The 23,542-nt window shown below is 40.3% G+C and overlaps 1 protein-coding gene across 2 annotated transcripts in view; it reads left to right on the plus strand.

Annotated features, from left to right (window-relative positions):
• Positions 1-23,542, plus strand: part of KCNN4 (potassium calcium-activated channel subfamily N member 4) — a 71,417-nt gene that overhangs the window by 26,544 nt on the left and 21,331 nt on the right. For both annotated transcript variants that reach the window (XR_010793151.1, XM_066607071.1), the window contains exons 2-4: positions 7,507-7,602; positions 15,805-16,199; positions 23,243-23,375. Coding sequence is in view for 1 of the 2 variants with exons in the window: in XM_066607071.1 (XP_066463168.1) it covers positions 7,507-7,602; positions 15,805-16,199; positions 23,243-23,375 (624 nt within the window). In the remaining variant the exon portion in view is untranslated. The remainder of the gene's footprint in view (positions 1-7,506; positions 7,603-15,804; positions 16,200-23,242; positions 23,376-23,542) is intronic.

Genomic DNA, 23,542 nt, shown 5'->3' on the forward strand with positions numbered 1-23,542 from the left:
ACAAGCCCCGGCCACTGCACGGATTGGAGTGCAGCTCCCACTCTGTACCCTGTGTACAGTGGTGCTGACAGCGGGTGCCCAATCAGCTGATCAGTCAGGATCTCGAGTGACGAACCCTAGCCAATCAACTATTGATGACCTATCCTGAGGATAGGTCATCAATGGTATTTTCCTGTAAAACTCTTTAAAAACACATGGACTTTTTCCCATAAGTGGCAGCCCGCTGAAATCAGCGTTTCTCACTACTTTTTGCAGCCCACAGTAAGAGCAACACAAAGCATATGACAGGTTCTGTTTTAATTCTCACACCAGTTGGGTTTTCTCTGGTTCCAGAGCTAAATGTGCCGTGTAGCAGATGCCACATTGTCACCCCAGTCTTACTAGTGACGCGCAGCTTTGTTTTTTCCCTTGCAAGTTTTGAGCAGAGCTTTAACTTTCATCACGGTTCCCACAGTCACTCAGGGAATGTTGACATATGGCACACGAACATGTTCTCTCTGTGAGCAAATATATACATTTCTATAGACAATGCCTTGGCTCATCACCAGCATTCTGCATCCTGATCCACTGATCACAGATTATCCAACAGGGCCCTGTTTAAACAGTGCGCTGCCACAAAGATGCCATTGTATTGTGCGGAGGATATTCTGCAGGCTCTTGAGTTCTCTGCAGAGAATATAAAGTCTTAAGATGGCTTTACATAGGACAAATGTCATCTGATTAGTTGCTTAATACAGAAAATATAAACAACAGTTGTTCCCTGTAAACCGGGTGACGAGTGACAATTCTTTCACTAGCTCAGGGGTGTCACACCTGTATTTTTACTGAGGGCACATCAGCCTTATGGTTGGGCAAAGGAAGCCCGATACTCATCCCTGTGATGCTCACTCTGCACAGGAGCGAGTATCCCTGGATCGCTGACTGGGCGGCCAGCAGGGAGGCGGGACGGCTGGAGGAGAGTTCTCTTCCCCCGCCTACCTCCATTCACTGTAAGCAGCAGTCGTTCAGTACTGAACAGCTGCTGTTTACACTGAACAGCTTGTCGGTCGGTTTTCATGCAAGCTGAAACTGAACGATGGAGCGGCCTCGCTCAGCCGTTCAGTCTCTGCATGCATTTACACAGGATGATTATCGTTAAAAACACCGCGGGAGTGCACGGTTTTAAACAACTACCGGTACTAACAATAATCATCCCCTATAAAAGGGCCTTAAGACTGTATAGTAAGGGCTTGTTCACATGAGCGTATTTGCGCAGGGTTTTACATACACAATTTTTGTGTGTTAAACGCAGTGAATAGAACCTATTGCTTTTAATAGATTCGTTCACATGAGCGTATTTTTTTCACGAGATGTGCGATCGCGTGAAAAAATGCGTGGTATGACCTATTTGGTGCATATTACGCACTGCAACAGACCATGGAAGTGAATGGCCCAGTGCAAATACGCAGTGAATATGCAGGAAACCCGCATATTTAATGAGTATTTGTGCACCATTTCAATGGGCCCATGTGCGTTCTTTTTTTGTGTGTGAAAATATGTATTGTATTTTCAGCGATTTTTGGTTACGTACATACGCGACGTATTTGCACAACTGAAATGTACTTACACCTCTGTGAACAAGCCCTAATAGTGTCCCCCGTAGTGGCCACAGTATTAATGGTGTCCACCATAGTGGTCGCAGTAGCAATAGTGTCCCCCCAATGGCTCCAGTAATTGTGACCCCAGCAATAATAGGGTACCCCATAGTTACCCCAGTAACAATAGGAACCCCAATAGTGGCCCCAGTAATAACAGTGACCCCCCATAGTGGCCCCAGTAGTAATAAGTGGCCCTAGTAGTAATAGTGTCTCCATAAGGGCTCCAGTAATAGTGACCCCCATAGTGACCCCAGCAATAATAGGGTACCGCATAGTGAGCCCAGTAACAAAAGCAACGCCCATAGTGGTCCCAGTAGTAACAGTGCCCCGCATAGTGGCCCCAGTAGGAATAGTGCCCCCAAATGTTGTGGCCCCTAGGTTGGACGCAGCAGTAATAAATGACCCCCATAGATGTTCCAGCAGTAATAGAGACCCCCCTATTAACCTCGGGCCGACCAGCACACCTACAGGCATTCCACTCACCCAGCCTGCAACTGCAGTCTGGCAGCAGCAGTGCAGTCTGTCCTGTGTACTGGATGGCAAACACATACAGCGGGGAGATGGAGGTCAGCAGTCACAGACTGCACTGCCGCTGCTGAACCTGTAGACTGGGTGAGTGGAATGCTGCGTGGCTGGCGGGTTACATACAATGAGATGGCGGGCTGGATTCGACTCACAGGCCTTGTGTTCGACTTGTATGCACTGGCTGCTTCATTTCAGCTCACAGTTCACTAAAATAATAGCACCATACCATCACAGCAGACCCCGCAAACCAAGAGGGCAACAGCCACGTATGTGCATTACGCCGAAGAATCGTATTATGTGTCAAAAAATTATATATATATATATATTAATGAAGGTAGTATATCAACCAGAAGAAATTTAATTTGGGGATTAAAATATAAAGCGGTAATGAGAAGGTATGGGCTACGTGCCTAAAATAATAAATATACAAATTGGAACAGTGTATCAGGCCAAGAGAAGAAATGTAATTATGCGATGAGGTTTTAAAGTGCTAATAAGTGACATCACAAAGAAAATACAAATATATTCAACAAATATATATTATACTGTAGCAGTGTTCAATAATTACAGAAAAAAGTCATATATTATATACCTGTTAACATACTATAAATGTAAAAGTCAATAAACTTTAGAAGTACAACATGCGGTGAAACATCCTGGGGAATAAAAGTGAAAACAATAGCTCAATAGTACATCCCATAAACCCCTTAACAAGGTCCAAAATATGTGATATAATAAAGGTCTTCATAGGAAGCAAATAATGTAAAATAAAAATACAGAAATACATAACTGATAAAACAACAGAGCTATCCGTATCACCAACAAGTCAGCGCCCCATTCACAATAAGGAAAGTGAATGTATTACAGTCCAGGTCCAAATATTGCTGATAGAAACACATGAATTCCTCAACCAAAAACAATACTTCATGGTAGATTATTCTTGATCTCGTAAAACTTCAGGATTACTTGACCAAATCACTAATCGAGGATCCTCCAGTCATAAGATGCAGGCACTGGGAGAAAATGAAGACGTTACATTGTGTATATATTAAGTTACACTCTTGGATTTATGGTCATTCTTTTGTATGATGGCCTTTTATAGGGAATATGTTGTTTTAAGAGCTATTTAAATATGTTATAGGTATAATAGCTATGTATGAGCATTCTGATATCATTGAGGAATGTCTCCTGCTCCGCCACTTATTGCCTGGAGTGATCGTCTATATACAACATTCATAGAAGAATCGGGTATAGAAGAAGTTCTTGAAAGGTTTGATGAGCAACGACTAAAATTCCTTGTCATCCAGCGCTGCTATATGTGACTGGGGGATGTACATACAGGATTTATTAACAGGAAGGGTGGAGAGGCGGAATGACAGGGGAAGCAATTTTGTTAGTCAGCAAACAAAGTGTTTACCTTGATGGTATCAGGAAGGAATGTCTCTTCCTTTTACTTGAGAAAGTCCTCCACCATCAGATGAATAGAGATTAGTCTGGTAAAATATTAAGATAAAATATATATATTTAAAGAGAACCTTCCCTTTAGATGAAAAAATAATCACCAGCGGGACTTTTCTCTATTCACCATTTCTATTTTATATCTGTTTCCGGGAAAGCTTGCTGAACGCCAGAACAGAGGCCATTGCAGCCCCTATGTACTGTATTACTGGACCCATTAGCCCTTCAGGACTTCAGGTAACCAAGTAGGAAATGTGAAGCTGGCTATATTGGTTATAGCCCACTACAGTGGTCCACATAATGCCATTTTTAAGGGAGGGGCTGACTACTAACTGGGTTAGTAAAGCTAGAAATGGGCTCAAAAGTTTTGGCTAGTTGTTGGTAACATAGTATGTTAGGCTGAATGAAGACAATGTCCATCTAGTGCAGCCTGTTTTAACCTTCCCCTTGTTGGTCAAGAGGAAGGCAAAAGAAAACAAAACACAGCGAGCCAATTAGCTCCTATGTAGGAAAAAAATTCTTTCCTGACTCCATAATGGAAGCCAGAATAATCCCTGGATCAACATTTGAGATCATCAACCCCGCTGGTCACCTAATGTCTATATCCTGCAATATCATAGCGCTCTGGAAAGGCATCTAGTCCCCTCTTAAACTCCTCTATGGATTTTGCATCACCACATCCTCAGGCAGGGAGTTCCACAGTCTCACTGCTCTTACAGTAAAGAACCCCCTTCTATGTTGGTCATGAAACCTGCTTTCCTATAGACATAGCAGATCCCCTCTTGTTACCTTTGCAGTGCTGGGTTTAAACAGATGGAGGAGAGATCCTTGTATTGTCCCCTAATGTATTTATACAGGTGGGCTGTTTAAAATACACAGACCTTGTAGGTGTTATTATAGGGTATTTGAAGTACAATGCACCATCACATTACCCCTCAGTTTAATTCTTTAAGGGCATCATGCAAATTCCACTTTTTCAGATGTAGATGAAGACCCCAAACAGGATACAAGATGGTCGAATGTTTTGCAGTGCACTTTTATTACAGTATCCTGAAATATACCAGTCATAGGGATGCCAAGGGGACACAATTTTGGCATGAGTTGGACCAGAAACCTGTATGCCCCTGTAAACGTTCCTGGTGCATATGCAAAATGAACATGGTGTGAACACTGCCTTATGTAGTTCTATGACGCACATGTAATTATATACTATATTAGTTAGTAAGGACACACATATATTTTTCATACTTCAGGGGTTTCTAGTTGTTGGGGCCAGGATATTTTGCCTTCAGAAAAGCAATTGGTAGTTGGAGAGATCCTCCTTTGGCCTGCAGCTAGAATAGTTGTATATACGTGTTTTATGTTTCATGACAATGGAATGAGGCAAGCAAGGGTCAGCAGTGAGGTAACTCAGATCAGTACTAATAGGACACAGTTTACGCTGTATTTATACTGCTACTGTATTCCCTTATTTATGCATACACTATTTATCTGGACATTGTGTGACATTATTTGAGCACTATGTGCATGCACTTTTTATCTGGGTGGTGAATAACACCATCTGGGCATTGTTGGCATTATCTGGGCACTATATATATGCACTATTTATCAGGGTACTGAATAACACCATCTGGTCATTGTGTGGCATTATCTGGGCACTATATGTATGCACTATTTATCAGGGTACTGAATAACACCATCTGGTCATTGTGTGGCATTATCTGGGCACTATATGCATGCACTATTTATCTGGGTCCTGTATAACACCATCTGGGCATTGTGTGGCATTATCTGGGCACTATATGTATGCACTATTTATCAGGGTACTGAATAACACCATCTGGTCATTGTGTGGCATTATCTGGGCACTATATGTATGCACTATTTATCTGGGTCCTGTATAACACCATCTTGGCATTGTGTGGCATTATCTGGGCACTATATGCATGCACTATTTATCAGGGTACTGAATAACACCATCTGGGCATTGTGTGGTATTATCTGGGCGCTATATGCATGCACTATTTATCTGGGTCCTGTATAACACCATCTGGGCATTGTGTGGCATTATCTGGGCACTATATGTATGCACTATTTATCAGGGTACTGAATAGCACCATCTCGGCATTGTGTGGTATTATCTGGGCGCTATATGCATGCACTATTTATCTGGGTCCTGTATAACACCATCTCGGTATTGTGTGGCATTATCTGGGCACTATATGCATGCACTATTTATCCGGTTGGTGAACAACATAATTTGGGCATTGTACGGCAATATCTGAGCACTATATGTATGCACTATTTATCAGGGTAGTGAATAACACCATCTGTGCATTGCGTGGCATTATCTGGGCACTATATGCATGCACTATTTATCTGGGTCGTGTATAACACCATCTCGGCATTGTGTGGCATTATCTGAGCACTATATGCATGCACTATTTATCTGGGTCCTCTATAACACCATCCGGGCATTGTGTGGCATTATCTGGGTACTGTATGCATGTACTATTTATCTGGGTGCTGTATAACACCATGTGAGCATTGTGTCGCATTGTCTGGGTACTGTATGCATGCACTATTTAGCTGGGTCCTGTATAACACCATCTCAGGACTGTGTGACATTATCTGGGTACTGTATGCATGCATTATGTATCTATGCCGTGTATAACATTATCTGGGCATCATGTGGCATTATTTTGCCTGTATGTTGTGATTAATATTAGAAAGTATCGTTCATATTAAACAAAATGCACATAATGAGCTGCTATGTTGGTGGCCCTACTCGCTTGGTTGCTCGTATGTGGGAGTTGCTGTGAGTGGCTTTGAGGTTACTGATGGTTTTTGGCAATGGCTTTATAGTGGCTATCGGCAGAACCATAAACAATCTTATTCAGCAACTTTATATTTAGTGCCAACCACAAAGACGTAACCGCAGAAAGTTATGTGTAAAGCTGTTTGACCAGGCTAGATATTTCCTGTAGTTTAATTGCTGAATATACATGACCTTATGGGGGTGAGGACATTAAGTAGCCATAAACAGACCACAATTTGGTGGCTTTGAAAAAGAGTGTCATGTACCACTCTACCTGCAGATATCTCTTCATATGCCACCACACAGCATCATGGCACATCAAAAAGGTGCCCTCTGGTGGCTTACATTCCAGCAGTAAATGTTTCATATAAACCTAGGTCTGGTCAACAGAATAGGCTCCCATATTTATCTCCTATTTCATCCTATGACTCATAGACAAAGCATGGGCTATAATTTAAATCCAGAGTAAATGTCATGCCATATCAACATCCATATTCTAGTTTTACACTTGTAGAAACAAAGATTGTGCCAAGATAGACATAAAGGATCATGATGTATTATTCTCAGATACTCAAATTTAATCTCAGTGTTGGACCTGAGTACCAGTGGACATCATACTGGGGTGCAAACCTCTGACTAAGGGGAAATGGTAGGAGGATCCTCAGAACTTCTGGTGGATCAATCTAAACCTGATTGCTAGTTAAGTTAACCAATAGTAGTTTTTGTGCCAAAGATCAGTGCTAATAGTATCGACTTTGGTTCCCTGGACCATCTGACATTTTCTAAGCACGCATCCTCCATTTCTACAGTGCATGTGCACGTCTTCTTCTAATGACATCACAACCACACTTGTATATTATCAGTAAGTTCTAAAACATTATTTGTGACTCTAGTGACAAGTGATTGGTCCAAAGTCACCTCCATGTGCAGTATCTTCTACTGGACCTTTGAGGCCTATTATTCTATCAGAGCTTGGACGTATCGGAGATACTCACTGTATTCTCTATACTCACTGTTTATGGTATCCTCCTCCTCTTCTAATAAATTCTGTTTTTCTATTTTTTTTAGTGGTTTGTCTACCTATACTTGATGAAATGCACCATCAGCATCTCCACCGTCATTCTTCTCATTCTCATCATTGGCTTCCATGTCAAGGAGATCCAGGTATTTGATTGGAGAAATATTGGAAATTTTCTGCTATAACATTTAGTTAAATATTTGCAGGGTGAGGCATGGCGCAGCTCTTGGTCAATGTTTGCTCCACCCTCTTAAGGTCCTTTTACACGAACCAATTATTGGGCCTGAACAGTCCTCCAAATGTTTGTTTGCCCAACAATTGAGCTGTGTAAAGGGACCAATGATCAACCGGTGAACAATCGAACGCTTGTCCATCGTCTGATTGTTCAGTTTCAGGAAGCATAAATATGCTCACTTATCAGCAGTACATCTCTCCATGAGAGCAGGGAGATGTTCAGCCGGCCGTAATAGCAATTGTTCGTCCCTATAAGCCGATTCTCGGCTTGTGTAAAAGAAACGCGTGCCAATTGGAATGTGTGTTGATCAGTCATTGTTACATCGAGCCAAGAATTTGGCCGGTCTAAAAGGACCATTGGATTCACTCACTGACCTGCAGCTTTCCACAGAGGCCAGACATTGTTCCTTGGCTTATATTCAGTACCTGGGGGCCCTATACAAAGGATTAATGGATACTCTTTTATTCTGTGAGCCATGACATTTGCCCAGCCTTACCAGATGCTGGGCTAGTCTATAAATGTTTCAGCTTTAGATCCTATACATAGCACAGGAAGTCAGTTTAGTTTCCCTAAAAATAAGACCTACCCCGAAAATAAACCCTAGCATGCTTTTTCAGGATTTTTGCGAAAGCGAAATGATTTTCAGGATTTTTAAGGATGCTTGAACTATCAGTTGTATTCCAAAATTAAGCTCCAAATACAGTTGATAAAAAAAGACAATGTAAATAGTGTCCAGGCAGCTATGCATGTAAAAAAGTAAATCTTTTGGAGCAAAAATTAATATAAGACCCCATCTTATTTTTGAAGAAACAGGGTAGATTGGACCACCTAGTGGTGGAAACAAATTTGAAGAAGATTGTTGGGGTATGTGGAATTCAGGTACAATTTGCATATTACTGAATGTGCACTTTAGGTTTTAAAAGGTAACTGTGACAATGAACACAGTCCGATCTGATGTTTGATTGAAATCCCTGCCCTTTCTTTGTTTAGGTGTCCAGCGGGCGGTTCTGCTCTATGATTGACAGCAATCTGTGTATGCAAATTCATAAAGGGACAGCTGTCAATCACTGAGTCACTCCGCCCACTGGACTCTTAAGCACAAAGCGAGCAGAAGTTTCAATCAAAAAGTTACAAGTTAAACTGTTTTCTTTCTCCCATAAAACTACAGTATATATTAATCTGTTCCTGCTCTATAACAAGATGCCAGTAGATTGGACGGCATGTTCATAGAGACTGGATCCCTCTAAAGAAACTCTCCAGCTAACCTCTACACTGTACAATGCCTAAAGAACACTAAATAGAGAATCCTTGCATCACGCTCTGCTCCTCTTGTCCTGCTTTAAGCATTACCCAGTGTGAGTTGCATCTGAAGAATTCCTTTAATATTGTGTACAAGTGTTTACACAACCTGCACCCTATTTCAACGTATGACCTTTTAATTTGGTAGGAAAAGTCATTTGAGAAAAATTCCCAGCAAAAGAAAAATAGGCAATTAGCACAGTTTCAAATTTGTGCAATGAGGCCAAAAGAACCATTGAATTCTTCGCTGTTTTCTTTGGCCTAACATTTACTGCTATTGTTACATGGTAGCTTTTTTCTATCTAATTGTACTAAAACCCTTTACAGATTATAAAAAATGAAGTGTCCTATTATGTTTGGAGGCGAGAGGCGGCGGCTGTGCCAGGAGACCTGCTCGGTATATTTGTGTATAATTATTAAGGTACTTAAGGAACTGGCAGAGATTCAATGTTTCATATTGACTTTTTGAGAATTAATTGACTTGCTTAGGGCAAAGGAATGAAGAACCTCGCCACTAACCTTTTCTTTACGAAAGGGCACTGTAGGAATTCTTTATTATTTATTAATCACGCCACTAACAGTGCCATTGTCTTCCACTTTATATCCTCCTTGAGCATGCAAAGACAAGCAGCTGGTTACATGGTAACATAGTAAGTAAGGCCAAGAAAAAGACACATGCCCATCCAGTTCAGCCTATTACCCCCCAATGTTGATCCAGAGGAAGGCAAAAAAAAAACCAATGAGGTAGAAGCCAATTTTCCCAATACATGGTAAAGGCAAATGCAATCCTATACCCTCTCCTGAGCTGCTCTAGAACTATTTTATGTTATCTGGTATCCAGTAGAGATGTCCATGTCAGAGAGATAGGGGTCTGTGTCGGATAACATGATGCTTATATTAAGGGATGCGATATCCTAATGCAAGATTGATGTTTCCCTGTTGAAATTGCTAATTTTGCAATGACAACTAATGGTGTCTAAGCAGCATTGTATAGTCTAGCAATTTGCTGCCAGTAATTTGCTGGGCTTGGTCCATGTCACCCATACAAATATGTACAGTCTAATGCAAAGTTCGGCCACAACACACAGAAGATAAGCCAAGGTTAAAGGGGTCGTCCAGCCATGGACAATTTTTTATAAATGGAAGCAAGTGTGTTAAAACAACAAAAGCAGCCTTACTCACCCATTGCTGCCAGTAATTTGCTGGGCTTGGTCCATATTACCCACACAAATATTTACGGTCTAATGCAAAGTTCAGCAACAACACACAGAAGATAAGCCAAGGTTAAAGGGGTTGTCCAGCCATGGACAATTTTTTATAAATGGAAGCAAATGTGTTAAAAGAACCAAAGCAGCCTTACTCACCCATTCGTGCTCATGGCGATCCAGTGCTACAGCTTCCACAGTCCTCCGGGTCTTTGTTTATGGACGGCTACCATCTGACCAACAAAGTCAATCAAAGACCAGAGTGGTCACATGCCGTTCTGCTGACATCACATATCAAATATTGGGGGCCACAACATCAGGAGATCGGCACATGACTGCTGCAGTCATGGCTGCAGAAGTCAGGTGATAGCCAACAAAGACCCAGAGGACCGCTGGATCGCGAGGAACACGAATGGGTGATTAAGGCTGCTCTTATTGTTTTAACACATTTGTAGCCATGTTAAAAAAAATCATTCCGATAGCTTTTTTAGGAAAAATTCCTCTTGAGTCCAATGTGCATCATTTTGGCTGCCGATGCTTGATAAAGGCTCATTGTCAGCCATAACATTGCATGTTGGATTAAAGAGAACCTTTGTCTTATCTGCTACGTGCTGTCCATGACATTTGCGTTGGGTTCATTTTACTATGACGGAGAAATTGAAGTTGTAAAACAGCAGGTTCCGCTCACCCATTGCCATCTGGGTGGTGCTGCCGTTAGCATTCTGCCTTGATTGACGTCCCATGCATCAAGGACATATGGCCAAGGATTGCTGTCACGATCAATGTGAAGAGATTATATCAGATCAAGACGACTTCTCAAACATACTGCGTTTATAGATTTGGTAATCCCTACAATTACCCTATAATCCCTTTACCTACACTTGGTCTCCTAAACATACACCTTCCTATTATTGCATGATCACTGCCAAGCGGGCTATGTATTTTATTAAGCACGATGCTGATGGATATTGTACCAGATCCAGAGTACCTCCACTACAGGCACGTGTGATTAATCTGACCGCTTCAGACAGTCCCTGCAGTCATTATAAAGCCGGATGTGAGTGAGCCATTAACTCGAACAACTCTGTGTGCTTAGCAGGTGGGGCACAGACAGCTCCCTGCGCTGCCAAATTCTCGCTGCTAGAAATGGACACTGCAAAATAACAGGGCAGAGGATCAGATGAAGTTCTGTGGCTTTTTAAGAATATCGTTATTAGTGGGTGGATGGAAAGTGCACGTCTGCAAAGGTTGAGTGCTGAGTGGCGTTTCAGGGAAAACTGTGTCTTTTAATATCCTACTCAGTCATTCCTCAGTTATGTTGATCTTGTATAACAGCCATTATAGTACATGTAGAGACTAGTACCCAGCTTTCTATAGATCCTGAATGGTATATAAATCTGCATTGGTTTGCAAAGTCAGATTTCCTTGCCTCCAGCTCTTCTACTTCGTTGCTCCGTAACAGTCTTCACTGCAGTTCTGAAATTCCGTTCATGAGCAAGGAAAACTAGGAGATCTTGTGATTAGCTTCGATTTGATCTATTCCTTGGACCCTATATGGTTTATAGTAGAATCAGAGGTCTTGCTATATGCTGAGGTGCCGGCGAAGTGTTATGGAGTAATCAAGGGGTAGGAGGGTGGTAATGGGGGAGTAAAAATTTTATTACATTCATGACCATAATTGTCTTTGACTATCCAAACCACAGTCCAGGGTAAATGTCAGGGCCAGAGACATACGTAGAATTTATGGAGCACCATAGCCAAACTCAGAATTGCACCCTCCAGGCTCCTACCTTTGCCAGAAAAAATATATATATATTGGAAACAGCATATCTGTAAGAGAACTTTTATGACACAGCAGGCTTTTTAAAAAGGCTCATCCCTTGTGTACCTCTAAATAATGCAGTCACCAAATTAATTCATAGTAATAGTGCTCCCTTTTTGACCCCACAAAATAACACTGCCCATCTATGGCCCCATAAGGTAATAGTGCCTCCTCTGTGGCCCCTACAAAGAAATAGTGCTCCCTCTGTGGTCCCACAAAGTAGTACTGCCTCTATATGGCTGCACAAAGTAATAGTGCTCCCTCTATGGTACCACAAAGTAATGGTACTTCCTCTGTGGCCACACAACATAGCAATGTACCCTCTATAGCCTCCCAAAGAAATAATGCCCTCTCCATGGCTCTGCGAAATAATAGTGTACCTTCTATGGCACAGAAAAGCAAAAGTGCCCCTTCTGAAGTCCCCAAACTAATAATCTGTCCTTTGTGGCTGCACAAAATGATAATGCTCCTATATGTCTCCACAAAGTAATAGTGCTTCTTCTATGGCCCCATAAAATAATCATCTGTCCTCTGTGGCTTCCCAAAGTAATAATTTCCTCTCTATGGCCTCACAAATTAATAATGTGATCTCTGTGCCCACACAAAGTAATAATGCATCTTCTGTGCTTCTCAAAATAAAAGTGTCCCTTCTGTGGCCCCATTGTGACTTTGTCATTCAAGTGTCCATCTACCCTTGCAGCTAGGCTTGACAACATTTTTCCTATAATATACAGCAACATTCAATTTTCATAAGTACCAGTATGGGACTGAATCGAATGCACACAAGGCACTGAAACCATCACTTATGATACCAATTTTTTAAAGCTTGAAAAAAGGAACGCATGTCCCTGAAACACATTGCCGATATTCTAGAGCTATTTCTGTTATACGTTTAATAAAATTGGATTATAAGCGGTGGTCTCCATGCCTTGTGTGCATTGGGTTCAGTCCCATTACTGGTTCTTTAGCACTTATAGGGAGTTGGCATTCTTTCCTGGTAGGCTTTGCAATGGCAGCAGCATTGTCCACTGTTTTTCCAATATAGATTGATCTATTTGATATGTCCTCTTATCTCTACTGATTGGTGAGCCTCCATTCCTTTATTATATATAATTCAGATATAGGTTGCATATTCATCATATGTGGCACTTTACTTTCTGATTTTGGGTCTCTTTTTAACCCCTATTTCCAATTTTCATAAGTATTTATTCCTAATTACTCCCAATTGCTTAGAGTCAGTTTACTACATGTGTTACATGTGGGAAGGATGGCCATACATGCACATGGTCCTCGCCATTTTAAAAAAGACATGGAGGAATGCCCTATGGTTTTTTTCCTAGCTGGAGCACTAGATGGGCTATTGATATACCCTTGTAGCACCTTATAGGCCTACTTTCTAATTCTTCTTATGATTGCAATTCTGCAGTATTTCCGCATCCAAAAAATGTGTCAATGGATTTTGACTGAAAATCAGCTGCGTATCTGCAGCTGATGTCATACTATACGGTGCTCCCCTCACCTCCTCCGAAGGATTCCAGCTGTCAGCGCTCCCCAGCATCTGATTCCCAGGGGCCTGTAGTGGCCTCACCTGACCTGAGACATTGCACCTGACCAGTCCGCTGGTAACCGGAAGCTGGGGAGCGCTGACTGGGATAAGCCATCCGAGGAGGTGAGGGGAGTGCTGCATAGTATGAAATAAGCTGTGAATAGTCCGCTCCAAAGATACAGATTCTGACTGTTTTTTCGATGCAGAAATGTTGCGGAATTTGCAGTGGAAATTTCCGCTGTGGTCATTCCGCAGCATTTCCGCCATACTCTAAGTCAGTTTGAGGTATGTTGCCATGTGCAGAGTGACCTCAGTATTAATAGTGTCCCGTATGTCAGGCCCAGTAGTAATAGTGTCCCCCACAGTGGCCTCAGTAATAATAGTGTCCCCCACAGTGGCCCCAGTAGTAATAGTGTCCCCATATTGCCCTCAGTACTAATTCTACTACTACTACTGGGGCCGATATAGGGGACACTATTACTAATTGTATCAACCCCAGTAGTAATAGTGAGCCCCACAGTAGCCCCAGTAGTAATAGCACCCACTTGAGACCGATATACTTACCTCCTCCTTACTTTCAAAGCGCCGCTGCTTCCCTGCTCTGCGCTGCTGCAGGCATAAGTATGTGTGCCTGGATTCCTCCTCCCTTCTCCTCTCCTCCTGCAGAACCAAGGAGAAGTAGTCAGGGGAGGAGGAAACCAGGTGCACACACTGCCGTCAGTTTATGCATCCGTAACAATGCCCACTGAGTGATTACCAGACAGGGACCCGCGGTACCCCAGATAGTAATCACTTTCATGGTGACCCACGACAAAAGCGGGATGAAAGGCTGTTCCACTTAGGGACCCTGGGAACTGAAGGATACAGGGTCCAAAGCACAGTTTGGATGTCCCATCTCAGTAGGGACGTCTGGTCACGACAGACCGATAGATAGAAAAGTAGATAGATCGATCAATCAATCTACCAGCTTCCCCTCTTCCCTGCCTCATTAATCATGTGCCATTTATAGTACTGCTGCCTTCCAATATTGCAGAAGGGCTCTGTCTGCCACCATGGTCTGCGTGCAGCTACAACCTCTGCACCTGATATATCTACACCACTATTTCACGCATGTAAGAGACTATTTCATAAATTCTACATAAATGCATTCTGGATTATTCTCCTTTTTTGATACAGCATGCATGACATTTACAGTTCAATCCGACAGTCATGTGTAAGGCATTAACGGTTTCCCCGTAGCACACCCATCCCAGTGACTCAGATGTCTGTCACTTTGTAGTCATTCCTGTCTTCTTTTTATGTAAAGAAGGATATTTTGGCAGTAAAGCTATTATACAAGATGTGTCATTACCTCTGTTTTCTGGTTACCCTGCCGTTGGGTTTATTGGTACAACGTAAACAGTTGGGCAGTTCCTTCACAATGTATTTACTGGTTGCTGGGAAGATCCGTTAACCGCACCTACAGTCTAACTGTGTGTTTATGATAGGATTCAACCATATCTTCATTTGACTAAGTGTAGGAAGAGGAAAATATGGAATGATATTAACATTTTCTCTTAAGATATAATTTCTGTTTGTGGGAAAGCTGAGTGATGACAATATATACTGCTCCACAGGGGTGCTACCCAACTTTGTAGGACTCCTGAAGTGAAAATCTATCTAGTCATACAATAATATTAGAAGAGGCATGTATGACTGTATCTGCAGATCTATTATACAGGAGTGCAAAAAAGTTGGCTGACAACCTCATATATTAAACTTCAGCAGAAATAGATATCTGTATGTTTTCATTCTTGTAATCTAATTTAAATATTCTGTGCTTGTTAATTATATAATATATCTTTAGTAGTGGTTGGAGCTCCGCTTTTCTGATTCAGAGCTTCAAATTTCCTGCAGACATTGGATCAAATGATAAAATTCTGCCTGCCTGCTGCCACCACTAGGAGGAGCTTAAGAGCTCACTGCATACTGTCTATACATTGAATTCTATAAGAAAACAGTATGCAGTAAGCTCCTAAGCTCCTCCTAGTGGTGGCTGCAGGCAGACCTGGTCTTGTGTAGGTGCTCACTACATATTAGTCAACAAGGATAGGTCCACTCTTAGCTTAACCCTACTTTCCACAGGCTCCATAGTAGCTATTTCTATGGTATGTACACCTATACTTCTAATACTTTAAGAGCTCAGATTAATGAGGTTTTCTTAGACATGAGCTAAAACAATGTCTTATGTTGTTCTCTCAGCTCTTCATGACGGACAATTCTTTAGTGCACTGGCGCATTGCTGTGAATGCCAAGAAGTTGGCGTGGATTTTTCTGGAAATTCTGGTTTGTGCCATTCACCCATTCCCCTATGAGCAGCGGTGTGAAGAAACAACCCTGGTCTTCCTTTCACAAACCGACATATTCTTGTCCATCCTGATGTTCCTACGTGTTTATCTGTTGCCCCGGACTGTGCTGCTTCATAGCAAGATGCTGGCAGATGCCTCTTATAGGAGCATTGGGGCCCTAAACAAGATCAAATTTCAGTACCAGTTTGTCATAAAAATCCTGATGAACACTTGCCCAGGTTGGGTCCTGCTCATACTGACCATCAGTCTCTGGATTGTTTCTTCTTGGGTCCTGTCAGTGTGCGAAAGGTAAGCGGGCATCTAATGATACCTCATAAAGAGGCAAATAAAATACATAAAAATTTCAATATAAGCATTTGGTCCAGGAGGCCTGGGGGGGGGGGGGGGGGGAGCAAAATTACATGCATTACAGAAAATCTTTTCATTATTTCCATGCCACGTGAATATGTTAACAGCACCTCAATCCTCATTGATCAAGGTGGCATAGAGGTTCTTGGATGTCCCTTGAAGTTGGTCACATATTTATGATTGATGCATAATATCTATTGCGGTCCAAGGTAAGTTATATTTTGGTGGTCTAGAGTGGGTTAGAAGTTAATACATGTTTTCCTTGGCATTCTAACTTAGTTAAAGGGAGACTGTCAGGTTCCTTATGGTATCAGGGCTGCTGCAGGCATTATAGTATAGACAGACACACATAATTCAGTGGTTTGTTACTTGTACTGATTGTTTCAGGAGATTTGAAAACTGAAATTTAAAAGTTTACAGCAAGCAGTATAGCTGGGTAAGGTGCAGCTCATTAATATACAGATACTAGTAATTATTGGGAAATTCTAGTACAAGTGTACTCTGCTGAGTTGCTTTCGCATTTGAGCTGCACGTGATTTACGAACTTCAACAACTCATTGAGGAGACATGTTGGCTTGTTGCTTTCGCATAGGAGCTGCACATGATTTATGAACTTCAGCAGCTTGCTGAAGAGACATGTTGGCTTGCTTTCGCATATAAACTTCATGTGATTTACGAACTTCAGCTGCTCGCTGAGGAGACAAGTTCGCTCGTAGCTTTTGAATATCTCCTGCATGAGGTTTACAAACTTCAGCTGGTGGTGGAAGTGAAATCGTGGATTGTCACTGTGTCATGTAAGCCGCATTAGCTTCACGGTAGCGTTAAACCCTCTATGCTGACATGTTTGCATGACAGCGACGGTTTGCTTCAACATTTGACAATGGTTGACAATTAGTTGAAGGCTGGACTGGTGTTGGCAGCATTAGCACTTGTGATGACATGATATCACGTTCAGGAGATGTGAAGATAGTGGTGATGGACTTTGCTTCAATGTTGTTGGTCAATATTCACCGCCACCTATGTATGTGGACATTTCTGAGGTGTCAGTTATTGGAGTCTCCACACAGGTGTGCAGCTGTCTGACAACAGGCTGCAAACTGCCAGACTGAGTACTGCTGTATCCATAGCACATGGATACATAATCCCTTATTCAGTGCACAAGGATGATAAAGGACCTGTGATGGCATCACCATCATGTGATCAGGGGGCAGAGTAACTGATTACATGATGGTGACCTCCAGCTACTCCATACTACTCTCCTTTTTTACAGTTGTTCTAGAGGCTTACAAGTGTCACTTTTCATTTTTAGACAACCAGTACTCCAAGCATCCTCCTTTTGAGCCATTTGTAAAACTTTCCAAAGGTTCTATTTTTTCATGGGTTCCTGATGAGTCGCTCTCGCGACGAAACGCGTAAAACCACGAACTGAACCAAGATCTGAATATGAATTAAATTTTGTAACCAAATCTGAACCCTTTAGCGAACCGACTTGCTGGTCCAACTCACTGAACCCATCATCCATGTTGAGTTTGAACCAGAAATTCAATTCGCCACTCAAACCTTTTCCTTATCTCCATTTGGAGTTGGCTTCTTAGACTAGGAGTTAAACCGCTTTAGGTCGTGTAATATGCTGACCCCACACTTGTGTCGGTATACCCAGTCCTGAATATTTCTAAACAAAGGGGTTATCTACCAGACCTCCAATGCCCATATTTAAGCATTGCAACACCTCACAGCTATGATAAGTCGTGCAGTCTCTATATACGATTGCTGAGTAATATCTTCGCACATTGCCATTTTTTACGCGGCAGGGTGGTTACTCACGATTTTGCACTTTTAGAGAGGTGGAGACCTATATATTGATCACCTCTTTTATGCTGCCAGAAACAAGTTCTGTAGGCTATTGTCAGCACCTTTATTGTAGGTGCTCAAGATAGTACATAGCCTACCGCTAGTATATATGCACGTGGGTGATGCAATTTTCTTGCATCAGCCTCACTTGATTTGATACATGTTTGTTTGTCTTTTGCTACTGGTCCTAAAAAACATTTAAAGTTTTTAAATTGTATTTAATAAAGGTTATATTTTAAAGGGGTCCTCTCCTGTGACATTGTACACAATCCATTGGGACTTCCTTCGCCCCTGTGACTTTCAAAAAATTCTGAAGTAATCAGTATACATTACAGAAATCAGCGTGTCTCAGACAGTGCCAACAGTCTAAGAGGCTTTCTTTAAGGGATTAATGTTAATATCCCTGGTGGTCTAGGGTAGTAAAGTAATTAATTTTAACATTCGCAGTGGTCTGAGATTGTGAAAAGGCTCTTAGTAATATCCCTGGATATCAAGGTAGTGATATTCCTGTCCAATGGAGGCAGTATTAGCGTAGTTATGTTTCTACATAAGCAGTATTATAGTAGTACTAGTGTTCAGTGAGCTTTTCAAAAGTTTGGTTTGGCCGCTTCACTGAATTTGAGCAAACATTTGCTTTGGTCCAAATTAGTTCAAAGTGAACCCGAACTTCACCATTACCCCTAAGACTGGTGTATAATGCACTTTAGACAAGCCAATTTTCATTTGAATGACGAACGAGCGAAGTACGTCACCACTAACTTGTTCACATTCAGGCAATCTGTTTAGACAGGCCAATACATTGTTGGCTCGTTCAAATGAGAACTGCCTAGAATCGTTCAGTCCCTGTGTAAGTGGATACAGGAACTGGACGATTGCTGATTAAACCAAACAATAAGCGGCAAGCCAACAATGATTTTTATGCCAGCATAAAATGAACGCCAAACAAAAAGTGAGCAATTCTTCAATGTCATTGGCCCTCATTTAGACCGAACGATTATTGTTTACTTTCTCTCAACTGAACAATTTTTCTTAACAATGGTCTTTATGCCTAAAAGCACTTTAAGGGCTTTTTTACATGAGCATAGGGGATTTTCGGTCGGTCGTGTCACGGCCACAGCGTGACTGAAAATCGCGTGAGCAAACTGGCAGCCATGACGAAGTCACGGCTTCATCTCCCGTTTATGCGCCCGTACAGACGGCCCGGGTTCGTGAAAACAGGCTGATGTACGCTCGTGTGAATGAAGCCTAACACTGTCTAAGACCCATTAAAGGCCTGTATAACACTCTTACGTCTACTAGGAGTGTATTTTACTACTTTTGAGTTGTTTGTAAGGCAAAGTTAATGTCAAAATTATGGCAATATGTATGGCTATGGGTAAAAGGATGGTAGCCGATGGTGAACTGCTTGTAAACTGCACTAGTGGATTTTTTATGATTTTAAAAAGTAAAAAAAGGTCCAAAAATGAACCCTTATTGGTAGCAAATGTTGTTTACACATTAATAATAGAAATGGAAGGGGTCTAAAAATGATCCCTTTTTGGGGAGTAACAACAGGATTGGCATCCTGCAGAGTGAAGAATTTTTTTTCCCACAAATGAAAAGCTGAAAAATCCCTCCCACTTCCCAGTTGTCATAAGAAAATGCCATCCATAAAAGCCCAATTTATTAAAATGTTACATTATTAATCTCTGATAAAGTGCCAGAACTGCGCTTTTTTGGTTACTCCGTCTCCAAGAAGAAATTGTCTAAAAGTGATCAAAGATTCATATGTACCCCGGAGTGGCATTAATAAAAACTACAGGTCAACTTGCAAAAAAAAAAAAGTCTTCAAAAGACCTCATAAAAGGAAAAATCAACCCCATCAAAGAAAAAGGAAACATTTGCAGTCAAAAGATGGCGTCAGAAAGCTAATTTTATTTTGTAAGCCGTAGCACAAAAAAAAGCATATAGGTCTGCGCTCATAATCCCAGTGACCCACTGAATACAGATAACATATCCTTTTTACTTTACCTCGAATGTCATAAAAACCTGCAGAAAGGCTTAAGAAAACGTTAAATTATAATTCATAGAGAAAAACCCTACAAAAGGAAAACCTAAAACAACCGTCTTATTGATAAATATCTGAGGGTACTAGCTAGGCTGGTAATATTTATGTGGGGGGTCTTTCCAGCTAATAATCCCCTTTTGCTGGGCCCTACCATCCATCAGGGCCTTATTATCCCCTTTTGTACATCTTAGCGGTTTTGTTAACCTTTGTACTATGGTTTCTTCTCTGCCATAGTATTTAGGTGTGTGTCTTTGTTCCTTCACACCCCAAGGCTTTAATTATTTATCAATGAAATGTTTGTTTTAAGTTTTCCTTCTGTAGGGTTTTTTCTGTGAATTATCATAAAAACAGGTGGGTTTGGATGAGAAGAACTGACCAAAGTTTGGTTTGTGCGGGACCAAACATTTAGCAAAGTTCTCTCAACACTAGTAGTTATATTCCTGGCAGTATTATAGTAGTTATATTCTTGTACATAGGAGCAGTATTATACCGTAGTAGCTATATTTTTGTATATAGGAGACAGTATTATAGTAGTTATATTCTTGTACATAGTGGGCAGTATTATAGTAGTTATATTCTTGTACATAGGGGGCAGTATTATAGTAGTTATATTCTTGTACATAGGGGCAGTACTATAGTAGTTATATTCTTGTACATTGGGGCAGTGTTATAGTTACCTTCTTGTATATGGGAGGCAGTATTATAGTAGTTATATTCCTGTACATAGGAGGCAGTATTATACTAGTTATATTCCTGTACATAGGAGGTAGTATTATAATAGTTATATTCTTGTACATAGGAGGCAGTATTATAGTAGTTATATTCTTGTACATAGGAGTAGTATTATAGTAGTTATATTATTGTACATAGGGGACAGTATTATAGTAGTTATATTCTTGTACATAGGAGTAGTATTATAGTAGTTATATTATTGTACATAGGGGACAATATTATAGTAGTTATAGTCTTGTACATAGGAGGCAGTATTATAGTAGTTATATTCTTGTACAAAGGAGGCAGTATTATAGTAGTTATATTCTTGTACATAGGAGGCAGTATTATAGTAGTTATATTCTTGTACATAGGTGGCAGCATTATAGTAGCTATATTCTTGTATATAGGAGCAGTATTATAGTAGTTATATTCTTGTACATAGGAGGCAGTATTATCATAGTTATATTCTTGTACATAGGGGGCAATATTATAGTAGTTATATTCTTGTACACAGGAGGCAGTATTATAGTAGTTATAGTCTTGTACATAGGGGATAATATTATAGTAGTTATATTCTTGTACATAGGGAGCTGTATTATAGTAGTTATATTCTTGTACATAAGGGGCAATATTATAGTAGTTATATTCTTGTACATAGGAGCAGTATTATAGTAGTTATATTCTTGTACATAGGTGCAGTATTATAGTAGTTATATTCTTGTACATAGTAGGCAATATTATAGTAGTTATATTCTTGTACATAGGAGCAGTATCATAGTAGTTATATTCTTGTACATAGGGAGCAGTATTATAGTAGTTATATTCTTGTACATAGGGAGCTGTATTACAGTAGTTCAATACTTGTACATATGAGGCAGAATTATAGTAGTTCAATTCTTGTACACAGGGGGCAGTATTATAGTAGTTATTTTTTGTACATATTAGGTAGTAGTATAGTAGTTATATTCTTGTACATTTCAGACAGTATTATAGTAGTAATATACTTGTACAAAGGATACAGTATTATAGTAGTTATATTCTTATATATAGGGGGCAGTATTATAGTAGTTATATTCTTGTACATAGGGAGCTGTATTACAGTAGTTCAATACTTGTACATAGGAGGCAGAATTATAGTAGTTCAATTCTTGTACACAGGGGGCAGTATTACAGTAATTATATATTTATACATAGGGCACTGTTATTGTAGTTATATTTTTGTACATAGGGGGCAGTATTATAGTAGTTATTTTTTGTACATATCAGGTAGTAGTATAGTAGTTATATTCTTGTACATTTCAGACAGTATTATAGTAGTAATATACTTGTACAAAGGATACAGTATTATAGTAGTTATATTCTTATATATAGGGGGCAGTATTATAGTAGTTATATTCTTGTACATAGGGGCAGTATTATAGTAATTATATTCTTGTAAACAGGAGGCAGTGTTATAGCTGGTGTATTTTTGTACATAGAAAGTAGTATTATAGTAGTTATATACTTGTACAGAGGAGGCAGTTTTATAGTAGTTATATTCTTGTACAAAGAGGGCAGTATTATAGTAATTATATACTTGTACATAGGGGATGGTATTATAGTAGTTATATTCTTGTACATAGGAGGCAGTATTATAGTAGATATATTCTTGTACATAGGAGGCAGTATCATAGTAGTTATATTCTTGTACATAGGGGGCAGTATTATAGTAGTAATATTCTTGTACATAGGGAGCTGTATTACAGTAGTTCAATACTTGTACATAGGAGGCAGCATTATAGTAGTCATATTCTTGTACATTTGAGACAGTATTATAGTAGTTTTATTCTTGCTCATAAGGGGCAGTATTAGAGTAGTTACATTCTTGCACATAGGGGCAGTATTGTAGTAGTTATATTCTTGTACATATGAGCAGTATTATAGTAGTTATATTCTTGTACATAGGGGCAGTATTATAGTAGTTATATTCTTGCACATAGGGGCAGTATTATAGTAGATATATTCTTGTACATAGGAAGCGGTATTATAGTAGTTATATTCTTGTACATAGGGTGGCAGTATTATAGTAGTTATATTCTTGTACATAGGGAGGCAGTATTATAGTAGTTATATTCTTGTACATAGGGTGCAGTATTATAGTAGTTATATTTTGGTACATAGGGAGCAGTATTATAGTAGTTATATTCTTGTACATAGGGGGCAGTATTATAGTAGTTATATTCTTGTACATAGGGTGCAGTATTATAGTAGTTATATTCTTGCACATAGGGGCAGTAGTATTGTAGTTATATTATTGTACATAGGCAATTTTACTGTAAATATTCATATTATTATGCAATGGAAGTAACAGCATATATGTTTACTTCCTCAGAGACATACACGGGGCGACTAATCTGACCAATGCTATGTGGCTGATTCCTATCACCTTTTTAACTATTGGTTATGGGGATATGGTACCTGGAACTGTCTGCGGAAAGATACTGTGCCTTTTCACTGGAGTTATGGTAAGACCAAGTCTCAGATTCTCGGTGGACAGGGAAACTGTAGAACAAAAGAGAGGGGGGTTGGATAGAATTCAAGCTATGTCATTATACACTTTCCTGTTTGTCAAAAGAAGAGGTTTTTAGTAATATCCCAAAGCCACACTGGATAAGACTTTTTCTCCATTTTA

Source organism: Eleutherodactylus coqui, chromosome 6 (assembly GCF_035609145.1).
Source record: "Eleutherodactylus coqui strain aEleCoq1 chromosome 6, aEleCoq1.hap1, whole genome shotgun sequence".
Lineage (NCBI taxonomy): Eukaryota > Metazoa > Chordata > Amphibia > Anura > Eleutherodactylidae > Eleutherodactylus > Eleutherodactylus coqui.